Genomic DNA, 13,516 nt, shown 5'->3' with positions numbered 1-13,516 from the left:
GACTAAGCTTATATGATTCGCTAGTATTGAAGTCTTTCCATTTCTTTTCATTAAAAAATGTGTTAACTATAATTTCATGTTTAATAAGATACTAGGCAAGCATATGTAGAACCTAAGTCATTTCTTTTTAAAATATTCACATTTTTAGGTATATACTTCAGAATGAAGATTTTCTTCCTTTTCTGAATTTTAAAACTCTACCTAAAACGACATGCATAATCAGAATACAAAAACCTATAACTATAACTGGATAGATCTTAAATAAATAAAACTTGAAAATAATTTAAAAAAAAACAGTATCTTGTAAACTAACTTGAATAAAAAGATAAAGATGTTTTATGTCCCCATTGAAATAACTCCTTTACATTCCATTTAAAATTCAGGTCATCTTTTTTTTGAGGGGAGGCGGGAGGCAGAAGATGGTAATGGGCTTAAGAAGTAACATGTTTTGACATGTCCCTACTTTGAAGACTATTAGCTTTGCTGTGAGTATGCCTGGTCATGAAAATGACCTGAAAAGGGCCAATCATAAAATCACAGCCATTTGCTTTGTTAGTTAGGAAGTTATATTGAACTAGTGTTTTTTGGTTCATCCATGAGAATGAAGTTCAACTGTAAGGTTTTTCTTTTATTACCCCTGTATCACATGCATAATAGATAATAAAAATAATTACCATTACTGGGAGCTCCCAGGTGCCAAGCCAAGTTCTGTACCCTTTACAACAATAGTTCTACCTCTCCAAGTTATCACCAGCCAAAAGTTCCTTCTCTTATAGGTTAGATATATTATTTCCAGACTACAGTATTATTTTGCAATCTTCAAAACTAATGAAATAGAAATAATCAAAATTCCATGTTTAGGAAAACATTAGTGAATTTATTTTGCTAATAAACAATATCTGCAATTCTTCCAATAGAGGAAAAATTACAACTAATTTCTGTGCTCATGAACAAGCTGTTACATAATAAAACTGTAGACATGTTCAAATTATAATTAGCCAAATTAGATTGAAATTATAGGTGTAGACAGCTCCACACTGCCTTACTTGACTGACTGCCTAATTGACTAAAGGTTTTGAATTAAGTGTCAATTCAAACCTAGCTGTCAATTATTTCATGGGAAGAAATAGGCTAAAATATTATACATATAAATTTATTCTCTAAATCATAATTAATATGCCATAAATTAATTTTAAAATACATAGACTCAATCCTTTGTGAGACTATATCTAATATAGATCCTGACCCTGATGAGAGATTGTTGAATCACTTAGATGAAGAAAATGAAATATAGAAAATCTACTTCAAACCTAATTTTAAATATTAGGCCATGAGATTAAACGATTTGCTTAATTAATGATGAGGTTGCCTAAAACCCAAATATTAACACATAGTGTTGTTGTTTTTCTCAATGCAGCCTCCAAAGTACCATGTATTTGTGCAACACTTCATAGATTACCAGGTTTCCTCAATTTTTACACTGAAAAAAGCTGGGTTGTGAAGAACTACTGGGTAGTTTATCCAAAGTCTTATCACATAAGTGGTAGAATAAAAATTAGAGCCCAAATCTTCTAATTTTTTTCTCAGTATTCTTTCTACTCTAATTAACTCTAGACATAAATCAATAATTACATACCCATTAGAAAATCTGCTTCTGACTCTCATGCAATAACCTACCTATACCTTCTCCCGGGGTTCATATCCTGTCCTTACCTTGGTACAAAATACTTGACATTCACCTCCTCTAAAGCCTTTTCCAAACATCTACCACCCCTGACACTCTAGCTTCCTCTCAGCATCAATGTCCATATTCTAGAAAATGTCCCATTGAGAGCTTATTATAGCCAAAGCAAAGTGCTTGCCCCTAGAGAGACTACCAAGATGAAAAAATATAGTCCCCACTCTCAAGAAGGTAAAAAATAAGCAAATATCATATAAGGCAGAATATATACATTTTAGGAGGTGACAAATGCCATGATTGGTTCAGAAGGTATTTATGTTTTCACATCTCTGTTGTTTCGAATATTCTTATATTTGTAATTTTTTTCTGAAAAATACTTAATGTTTCTAGACTACATGGACTTTGAGTTGGAAATAATATTTCTGCCCTACTTAACACAATTTCTTCCTTCTTTATTTCCCATATCCTCCTTGATTCCATAAAGCAAGATCTCTCTCCTCTTGGTGATCCGTATCATTCATCCCTTGTATTCCCTGTAAGGTATACTAAGTTGCTCTCAAGCCAGCAACTCTGGAGGCTTGATGAAAGCAAAAGTGAATGCACAAATTTTTTTTTTTTTGGGGGGGAGGTAAAAGAAAAATGTTTTCCTTGTGTATTCTTAGGCAATATGCTAAAAGAAACTATGATCTTGGCAAGAGCAGCTATTGTTCATAGATAGACCCTTTTAGCACCAGGTAGCTGAATACAAGTTACTTAAAATTCTTTTGTCAGTTTTCAGCAACATTATATTTGCTAAAAAGGGAGAAATTACAATTTGTTCTGTAATTTTATAGTGTTCTATAATACATAAATTACTGTTTTAGTAATCTCAAATGACTTCTTCCTAATTAAAAAGTATCCTCTTCATACTTCTTGGCCTGGCATGTGGTTAGATAGTAATAGGTAGCAATTCACAAATATATGTAAAGAAAAAAGACCCATGGCTTGAATGTCAGAATAAAATTATGACCAAGAAAACCATATTTAAATTTAAATGTGGTTTTATCACTAAGAAAAGTAATTTAAAAATGAACTTGTAGACACAAAAACAAAATATTTCATCTTCTAGGATGTGACAATGTTGTTGGGGAAATAGAAAAAGTAATAAAATTTTTAAAAAATCACGAACTTTGAAACAAAATAGCTATATTTAGTTACTTGCCTTAAACTCTCTATTCATATTATAATCAAATATGCTTTTATAAGGCAGCAAAGTTATCTTAAAAGACCACTAATTATTTTGTAGAGAAAGGTTATGATTCAACTGTGTATCCCCCGAATTCATATATTGTAGTCCTAATTCCCAGTACCTCAGAATATGACTGTATTTGTAGATAGGGCCTTGAAAGAAATAATTAAGGTAAAAGGAGCTCACATGGGCAGGTCCTAATCCAGTACACAGAGGGATGACCAAGAACGTAGCCATCTGCAGCCAAGGAGAGAGTTCTCAGAATAAACCAAACCCATCAACACTTTGATCTTGGACTTCAAGCTTCCAGAACTATGAGAAACTTAATTTCTTTTTTTTAAGTTAGCTAGTGTGTGGCATTTTGTTATGGCAGTCCTAGCCAACTAACACAAGATATTAAGGAGAAAAGGAATCTAAAGTTAGAAACTTTTGAATTCAAAGATTAATCACACATAAAAATATCACATTTCCCAAATTCCATTAAAATTATTTACCATTAAGTTTTTAACTGAGGCCCTTTTACATAAAGTGAGATATATTTGTATCGAGGAGACAAGCAAGAAATGAATAGTTGTTGCTTCCATCAGCTAAAATATGGAGAAGAGAAATTTTCCTTTGGCTCAGAGCTCTAGGGTGTGTGCATATGTGTGTATGTGTGTACTAATAGATAAATTTATGTGCAAAAAGAATTTTATCTCTCTCTTTAAACTAAAACTGAAGTATAACCAGCTTACTACTAGGGAGTAGAAATTATAAGAAAAATAATTTTGGGTAGATAAAGATATGAGTAAACTAGTAAAAATAATACAACCTTAATCAATTTTTAGACTTTTAAAATTATCATTAATTTTTATATTTTCCCTCCCTTTCCACCCACATAGTTTTAGGATTACCTTAAAGATATGCTTATCTTTACCTAGTAGATTGTTGATGGCAACAAATACAGACCGGAACCCCCAAGAACTTTGGTAAGAGCAAGTTATCTGTTGGAGATGATTCTTTTTTATCTCCTTCCTCCCCATCATCACCATCATCACCATCATCATCACCATCATCATCATCACCACCATCATCATATCACAGCTAACATGTATGGATTCCTTACCATATTCCGAACTCTGTTTAAGAGTTACATATGTAGATAAACAGATTTAATTTTGAAAACAATCCTATGAGGTAGGTACTATTATTAGCACATCTTCTAGAATAAGAAACCTAGGCACAAGGATGTTAACTAACTTGCCCAAGGTCATACAAATAGTGACAGGTAGGATTTGAACCCAGGCAGTTTGGTTTTGGAGTCCATACTTTTAATACTACTCTGCAGCCCATATTTAATCATAATCACTAAAAATAAATTGAAGAGGGACTAACAGAACTGGAGAGATATCTCCATTACTGTAATCAAGACTTTAGATGTGCTGTGATCGTGGCTGCTACCATGGTTATGGATGATGCCCCCCAACAGCAAGAAGGTATACTTCCAATGGCCCCTTCTCCCTTGATGATGCATTGATCATCCCTTTATTTATTTCAAGGATAAAGGAAGAAATTATATAAATGTATATAGATATTTTTTAGCTACTTTTAAATTCTAGTTTGGTGGATGTTTAATATAAATGGAAAATCTACTCTCACAAACATGAATAAGAAACTACAGAAGAGGGAAAAATAGGATACAAAGGCTTTTACAATATGATTATATCTGGTTCCTTTCTCATTTCAATCTCCAACTCTCTTTTCATTAGGCTTTGATAGCCATTAAGTGAGACAAAGTTTTTTGAATTCAGGTCTTGTTAAGATCACCACTAATATCTCTTGTACTTGTAGATCCGTATTATATATGGCTGCTCTTACTTACTAGTTTAATAATCTAGATTTTAAAAATCTAGTTTTATTTCTCTTTGTAAATATACTTGGAAAAGGAACAACCAGAGAGTGATCGTAAAAAAGTACACAGCAGGTGACTAATAAAAGCCTTGGAGGCTTGTCTGGATTCAGTAAGTAGCAAGATCGTCCAGAAGGCTGTGGCTTGGTTTGGGGCCAGGAAGCAATCTAAAGTGTGCAGTTCTTGGACAAAATGTATCCTCAAGTGGTGGAGGAGAGGTAGAGAATATTAAGAAGTGACAGCAGCACCCAGGGCTCAGCATACTTTCTTGGAGCCTTAGTGGCTAACTTTGGCAGCAAGAATACTTCCAGGTATGTTGGCTAATTAGTTTAAATTAAAAAAAAAAAAAAAAAGAATGCTTCCAGGTAACTTGTTCATTTTTCTTCCTATGCTCACTTATCAGCAACCTTTGGTGAATTCCAGAAGTTTCTCTTAGGATTTTGCTACCGATCTTGAAGCTAGCTGATTGTAGGGTTATAGAGAAATTAACACAACAATAGAAAAATCTGCCAAAGCAGACCAGAAGGTTAGAGAAATAGTGTGTTTCACTGAAGCAATCCGGGGGCGGCCACTGGCGTTCTTGCCGTGGCATCTTCGTCAGTAAGTGGTAAGATTTCTTGACCTAGCTGGGATGGAAACCACAGGTAAGCAATCTTAATCCTGATTTTTACAAATGAAACCATTCTGTTAGATAGTTGGTGAGATGAAGCCTAGCAGGAATTTTTTTGAAAATCTGAGTCCTACCTCTGTTCAAGAAACAATAAATTGCTTCTTCCAAGAAAGGGAGCTTCATTACTTCCTATGGGACACTTTAACTTACTCCTTGAGGGCCTTGCAGGGTAGAGACTGAGTTGCTGAGATCACTCCTATTAGAATTCTCCTGCTCTATTTATCCGACGATTCCATCTAACTGACACTGGCACAATGGGGTCTGTTTCGTGTAAGTACCAGGTTCTCTTGGGAGCTTGAGAAGAGATTCTGCAGCAGCATTTCCTCCAGTAGGCACAAAGCCGAGCTCAGTGTTCTGCTGCTGGACTGTGTTATATGCTGCCAGCAACTCAACTTTTCTGCTTAGGCCAGAAAAATTTGAGCATTTTATTTCAATCACAGCTATAAAATTAAAACGTACCTTTCATTTCTTCACTTCTGCTAAATACATGTATTTCATGCATCTTTTTAGTAATTTGTATAAGACCACCTACCCACGTTTTAAAATTTACTTTTTATAAATTCTGTCCTTCAGTGTTCAGATCCATGTACATCACTGCTATTAAGGAGCATTTCCTGTTAAATGCCCATGCCTACTCGTGCACCTGCTAAGCACTTTCCAAGGACCAGGCCCATTTAACATCAGCCTTGATAACATACCTGCTTAATTTCAGTAATTTAGTTTGTAATTTACCATCCCACATTATGTTCCAGTCTCTCGTTTTTAATCTCCATATCCCTTGAAGATTCAAAAATTCTTTCCCCCTGAATTTGATTTTTCATTTTAGATTTCTCATGCTTGAATTCTCTGAGAACAAAGGGAACATTCCATGATATTTGAGTTACCCTACAATCCTTTTCATTAGCTCAAATTATTTCTTTACTATTTCTTTTTGACCTTGTCAGTTTAATTTCTGGTGTCTACGATTACATTTGTTGTTATCATTACAAAAATAAAAACAAATGTTATCTGCACCACATATTCAGCATTTAACCACTAAATGTTAAGCCATTTATAACATCATCTCATTTCATCCTATCATCATCCTATGAAACAGGTCTCCAAGCCCAGTTTAATAGATAGAGAAACTGAGAATAAGGGGTCAACCTACCCAAAGTCACCCAGGGGGAATTTGCGCGACTCCAGGCTGTGCCTCCACCTACTACACTCTGCTCAGGTACCACTGGCACACTGTGATGACACTGGAGTCTTCAAGTACTCCTGTTCCCAAACAGCGAACAGCCGATATGTGGCCACTCCTAACCCGCCCCAGCCTGGCTCCCTCTTCCGGTGTCCCTATTGCCTAGGTCTTGAAAATCAATTTAAAACATTTAAGGCTGGCCCTGAATGTGTATTCTCACCATGGAGAGGAGAATAAACTCTAATAAAGGGAACAGCTTAGTTAACAGTGGCAACGTATTTGTCAAAAATACTTAAGCAGTCTAAAATTTTTTACATTGATATTGTTTGCAATGCCAGCAATGTTGAGTTTTAGTTGTATTTAGGTTTAAAACACTGAAACTATTTCTGTTGTTATGTTATTCATATTACAATGTAAATTACTTTAGTTGGATTGCTTTTCTCTTGATAGGTCTCTTTGAAATAGGTGAATGGGTCCTTAAAGGACAAAAAGCCAGGGAACAAGGAGACAAGAAGTAGGACCAGGTGTGCACAATGAATGGCGAAAAACGGTCTTCCTTTCTTTCACTACACTGTCCTCTGCTCCCTGAACACTAAGTTAGTCTGTTAGATTGAGGGTTAAATGCATTAATATAGACTTTTGGTTCACATTTTAAAAGTTCTGGAACTTATGGGCTTTATTACTTAATTCTAGGGAGATAAATAAGAAAACAAAATTATACTATGATATTTATATATAGCACTTATGCTATAATAAGAGTAAGATATTTTTGTGGGAACACAAAATCACTTAATTATTTAATTTAAAAAACAGCATTATTTCTACAGAGATAAAAGCTTTGTGTTCCAAATAAATACTGTACCAATGAACTGTATAGCGTTCTCTACTGAAATGTTAGGGACTACCCTTTTAAAAAATATCTTCCGGGATCATTTTAAAATAATAAATATAGCTAATTAAAAAAATAAACATTATATATTTAAATAAGCATTATCAAATTCTCCATATTAATTTTCAGGTATAGTTACATATTGTTTGACATTCAATTATCGCTAATTCTGTTCGTTAACAATTATATAACTCACAGAAGGATAGTTTGGTCTATGCTGAATTATATTTTGCACTGTTAAATTTAGTAGACAAATCACTTTTTTCTGAACCAACGAAGAGCAGAGAATATTGATTTTATAGAAAAAAATCAAAGTTACTCCTTAAATTTCTGCTGAGAGTAGAACAGATGAGTTAAGCTGGGATAAAGAGAGGCACGGGGGTGCACTGGCTACATAGTTAAATTCTGTTTTGAGGGAAAACTCTGTGAGAAATCATCCACTGATTAAATAGGAATCATGTCTGCACTGCCTTTGACTGCTCTTACTAAATAAAAATTTTCTGTCTTCAAATTTCCTAGTGTACTTAAAATATTCTTAGATAGTAACTTAATAGTTATTGTTCTACAGATGCTTTCAGAGTCAGTTACTAAGGAGAATTTTTAAAAACTTAGTAAGAATTGTTTACAACTATCAATGCAGAAAGCTTGAAAAATTCAGGGAGGCAATGCCATTTAAAATGTAGAATGTGTAATTTAAAAACACTTCACTAACACTAATTAGATCCCACCAAAGCTTCTCAGTAGCCTTACTGAAATTTCAGGAATATAGCTCGGAAGTACAGCATACGCTCCATATGTCTGAGGCTTTGGATTTGATCTTTGTCATCTTAAATTTGAAAATCAGATCATCTATGAAAAATACTTTCCAGGACTCAGTGACCATGTGAACTTGGGCAGATTACTTAACCTTTCTATATCTTAGTTCTGTCATCTGTAAATGATTTTTGTCAAGAATTAGATCTAATGTACTAATGTCTCAAAAGCAAGCTTTAAATTAATACTTGTTATCAAAATAAAGTAGAAAATAATGGAAATATAAGCTATATTTATATTTAATTATTTATGTATAATTAAAAAGATGGATGTTATCAAAAATTTTAATCTAAGAAACTATTAGTATGAAAATGAATAATAACTAAATCTATATGTACCCTTGACTAAAAAAGTATCTTCTGTAATTTTCTTTTTGATCTATGACAGAGGAAAATCAAGTTAGGGATGATGGGATGACCCAGCAAAGATAGTTCCACATCAGTAAATAATTTGTAGGGTAATGAAATAAAGTTGTGTTTTGGATCCTTTAAAGAAGCTGTACCTTAATGGCTTAAAAATATTTTTAGTTAAGCTGAATGCATAACTTCAGTAACTGAAAACATAATGATAAAGTATATGATATTCTTAGAGATAGGATATTATAAACTATGAGCACCTTGTAAAGGTGTCAGATCATCTAATCTCAGTCTCCATTTTTCAATGACATCATTCATCATGGCTTCCAGTTAAGACCCTAATCGAGGAAGTCAATTTTATAAGCGGCTCACCTTAGAGTAGTAGTTCTCAAACTTTGGTGTACATCAGAATCACCTGGTAGGTTCGTTAAAATATAGGGACCCTACACCCAGAGTTTTGATTAAGTATGTGGGCCAGAGACTTGCACTTCTAGAAGTCCTAAGGTGATGATGCCACTGGTCTGGGATTATACTTAGGAAACCACTTCCTTACAGAATACCTATGAAATTACATTGCTTATTATAATTAGTCCTTTGCCAAGATTTGAATTTTCTCCAGCCCAAAATAATTGGTATCAAAGTTATAAAACTTTGAAGATTCAAGAATTAATTTATTTATGAATTAGAATGGAATCAAAACTCGTTTTTTGGAAAAAAAATCTGGAGCCATGCCTATTATATTCCATTGGTCCATCCTCCTATAGCAAATTTCTGTTATCTATAACAAGAATCCTTGGTATTACATCTAAGGAACTTGTTTTTATTGTATAAACAATGGGAATCACACAACCAACCCAGTTTCCCCTTCTGTCTTTACTGCTTTTTAGGAAGCTCACAGTCAAAATATATGCTTCACATGCGGCAGGTAAATAGGATCTCACGTTATGCATTTTGTTCACAAGCTTTACTTCCTCTGTTACTTTGTTTTGCCTTGACTTCATTTTCCCTTGATACTCATCTCTTCATTGACAATACTGTTGAGAGTACTATATGTACTTTAAAAAATCATCTACATTCTTTCCTAAACTATAGCGGGAGATAAACAAAAAAAATTGATGTTAGTTGAAGACATGTTTCTTGAAATTTAATATCCTATTTTATTAGGACTACATGCCTTGGTCTTTGGATTATATATGATGAATAAATGAGACATTAGAGTATAAGACATGCCACAAAAGACCTAAGAAGAAATACCAACAAAGTACCTGGGAAGACATATCGTTTTTGACATTAAGCTCAAAAGATTGGTATGCATCTGAAATACTGTATCATTACAAAACTATTATCTATGAAATTCATTGAGCCTACTTGTAGTTATTCATATTTTTATTTTAGAAAACAAATCTATTTTAGAAACTGCTGAGTAAAGGCAAGGGTTTGTTTATTTGTCTTGAATTTACCTTTCTCTGGCTTTAGGCCTGTGTTATTTCCAGTACATCAGAACTCTGTGATGAACAATTCTACATTCACCATGTCAGTATTTATGTAATTTGGGGAAGAGACTGGTGATTTGGAAGACGATGCTGATGTAAGAGTCTCTGCCTCTGTTAGGTTGTACAGTGGGGAAACTAAAACGTACGCTACCTACCACACATGCATATCCGATATAGCCAGTTATGCTTTACTTAGTACGTCTTGACTTCACCAAAGAATGGAGTATCATGGAGAGGAACTAAAGGTTAAATAGGCGGAGATAAAACGGACCTAAGCGTATAAAAATCAAAACTGCTTTTCTATATATAGAGAGACCACAAATATTACATGATTGCAATGATCACATTACTAAGTCACAGAACACATAGTAACTAAGTGTTATGAGTAAATTTTGCTACTTTCATTCTCTTATTAAATCTTAAATAGGTACATCAGAGCCAAGTTTTTCATGACTTTGACCATGAATAGTATCATGAACCTAAAAATGATTTGAAAATATAAAAGCAATGAAGGGCAAGAATCTTCCCTGGTAAACCTCATACCTCAACTTATTCCCACAAAGTAGCTCAAAAAGATGCTCACTAAAAACCGTTTTGAACGTGTATCTCATGTGAATATGTATTTTGTTCCACTAACTCATTATTAAACCAGGTTCAATTAAAATACTATAAAATTGAAAAAAAAATCTACGTATGGGAAAACCACAGCTGTTCTTCCTAAACATTTCTGAGGGTGTTAGGACCTTATAGATTCTATAAAATAAAAAATTCTAAAAGATTTGTTCTTCAGATCATTTATGAGTTTCATCACTTTAATCTCCTACGTTATATAATGACTTTTTTAATAAGACAATTTCTAACCCTAAATGTTGGAATATAAACACACTATAAATGTTAGCATTTGGTATCACAGGGCCGTTGCATTATATGTTTGTGTCTAACTAATCTGCGTTCAGAAGTTGAAGAGAATCTAACGGTTTCATATGATTAATTGTTTATTTTACAACTTTTAAAAAGAAAAATGTCTTGCCTTTGAATGGTAATCTTGTTCCAGTCTGGGATCTGATCCGGCTACCTGTTTGTATTTGTTAATTTTCATTTGGCGATTTCTCTCCTCTATATCCATAGCACCTATCGAGTAGAAAAAAACCCATAAAATTAATGTTCAGTTCTTATTTCTGAGCCCTACTTACAGGATGTATAATAGAATAATAGAAGAAATGCTAGGCTGATATATTACTTTCATTCAAGGTAGTACGTACAAATTAAAATGTCATATTATTTCTTAGATTTATTTAAAGTATGCAGTTTGGTGAATAAAAGCATGATTACTAAATATGGAAAAAAATTTAATCTGAATAAAATGTAAATGAATTTTAACAGAACAACAAATCTTAACTAGATAGAAAACACTTTCTGGTACATGTATGTCCAGGAGAATATATGTGACAGCACATAAACTTGACAATAGTAATACTAGAAATAAAAACTTTGGCTTAGAATTCATCAGGATTTGATTTATTTACTGAAAAATAGCTATAAGTCTAATTGGTTTCAAAGACAACTTTACAATTGTGTTTAGAAACTATTATCATAAAATTAGCCCACATGTTAAAGCAGGTTTCCCAAGCTTACATACGGATCTTTTGAACTTGAATTTTCTAGAACTAGTATCAAGAAAGAGGCAGTTGGAATAATACTCCTGAGAACATACTATGCCAGTAAAGGCACAGAGTGTAACTGAAATCATTTCAGAAAAACAAAAAAAAAAATGTAAGGAGGTGAGAAAGTGAGATGGTAAGCCTATTACAAAATGAGACTAATACTCTCTATAACAGGTCCTACCACCGAACACATCAATTATAGATATCAAGAGGGTCTTTAAAAACTTTGGTTAGAATAAGAGCTAAATTCAGTTAGCAAATCTTAGCAAACATGAAAAAGTGTTTTTAAGGTATATTTATAACTTTTATTAAAGAGATTTTATGGGAAAATTCCATTTCTCATAAATATGCATAATGAGAATATGCTCACAAAATCTCAATTGTATACTACAAATCCACAAACTGGGAAAAATAATCATAGCTTACTGGGCCCAAGTGGGTATCTACAACAACATGTCATCACATAAATTTATAACCACTGAGTGTGGGGAGGAATGTAAACAAACACATATATACCCCTTGCTTAACATCATAACCTGAAAACAGCAGTAAAGATCTCTAGACAAAAGTGTGCCTATTCAAAAAAAAGTATTTTAATACTTATCCTGAAAAAAAATCTCATTGTATATCAGATAATTCTTATTGGTAACAAATTTTAAGTAAAAACCGATTAATTTAAAATAAGATAAAAAAAGAAAAAATTTCAAAAAGGAGTAAGAAAATCCTAAATAAAAGAATGTATAAAGAGTCTATATTACAGGACCTCTAAGTATAACAGCTAACTTAAGTCACCTATTCAATAAAGTGAGGCAATTTGTTCCTTTTAAGAGTCTCACTTTAATAATGATTTGATTAAGTCTGTGCCAAATTATAAAATAGGGATATGTGTCATATTGATATAAACTGAATGATACATAAAATCAAGTGAGTGCCTCCATGATATGAATGTGAACTACAGTGAAGTATAAATGTCTATTAGCTTATGAAAATACAATTTTGAAATTATTTGTACCTTAAGAGATATTCTCAGGTAAATATATTTATTTTCTCCAAGGGCAAGGGAACAAAAAAGCCATCCCTGCATCAAAAAAATTATACGTACTTAAAGAATATTAGCTAAATTGAGTGTTTGGGAAGTTCTTTTAAAAAGTTTCATTTTGATATCACGGTAGCAAGATAGTATAGTAATATAAATAGCACCAACAGACAAAGAAGTTTGAACACATTTTATATATTCATATTTAAACATATATACATATAGATATATACACACACATACATACATATATATGCATTTTCTAATATTTAGACTACTTTCTGCACATCAGCCTCCTATGAAGCTACATCAAATTCTTTTTAATTACCAGGTAGTAATGTGATATATACTGGCAGGAGTTGACAAGCTTGTTCTGTAAAGGACTGATAATAAGTATCTTAGGCTTTGCAGACCGTATTTTCTACAACTCTGCCATATAACATGAAAGCAGGTATAGACAATGCATACACAAATGAGCGTCACTGTTCTATGGAAACCTTATCTACAAAACAGGCAGCACACCCGATTTGGTCTATGAGCCAAGTCATTGTGGGGGAGGGGGCTCAGAAGAATATTAATTTGTATTTGCTATAAGTAAACAAAGATGCAAATAGAGTG

At 33.1% G+C, this 13,516-nt stretch overlaps 1 protein-coding gene across 1 annotated transcript in view; it reads right to left on the bottom strand.

Moving 5' to 3' along the window:
- RIMS2 (regulating synaptic membrane exocytosis 2) overlaps positions 1-13,516 on the bottom strand; it is a 626,259-nt gene that overhangs the window by 140,513 nt on the left and 472,230 nt on the right. The window contains exon 26 of the mRNA XM_057307663.1: positions 11,229-11,329. Within this exon, the coding sequence (XP_057163646.1) occupies positions 11,229-11,329 (101 nt within the window). The remainder of the gene's footprint in view (positions 1-11,228; positions 11,330-13,516) is intronic.

The sequence above is a fragment of the Ursus arctos genome, unplaced genomic scaffold (genome assembly GCF_023065955.2).
Source record: "Ursus arctos isolate Adak ecotype North America unplaced genomic scaffold, UrsArc2.0 scaffold_6, whole genome shotgun sequence".
Lineage (NCBI taxonomy): Eukaryota > Metazoa > Chordata > Mammalia > Carnivora > Ursidae > Ursus > Ursus arctos.
The sequence above is the reverse complement of the archived record's forward strand: the minus strand, read 5'-3'. Positions and strand labels throughout refer to the sequence as shown.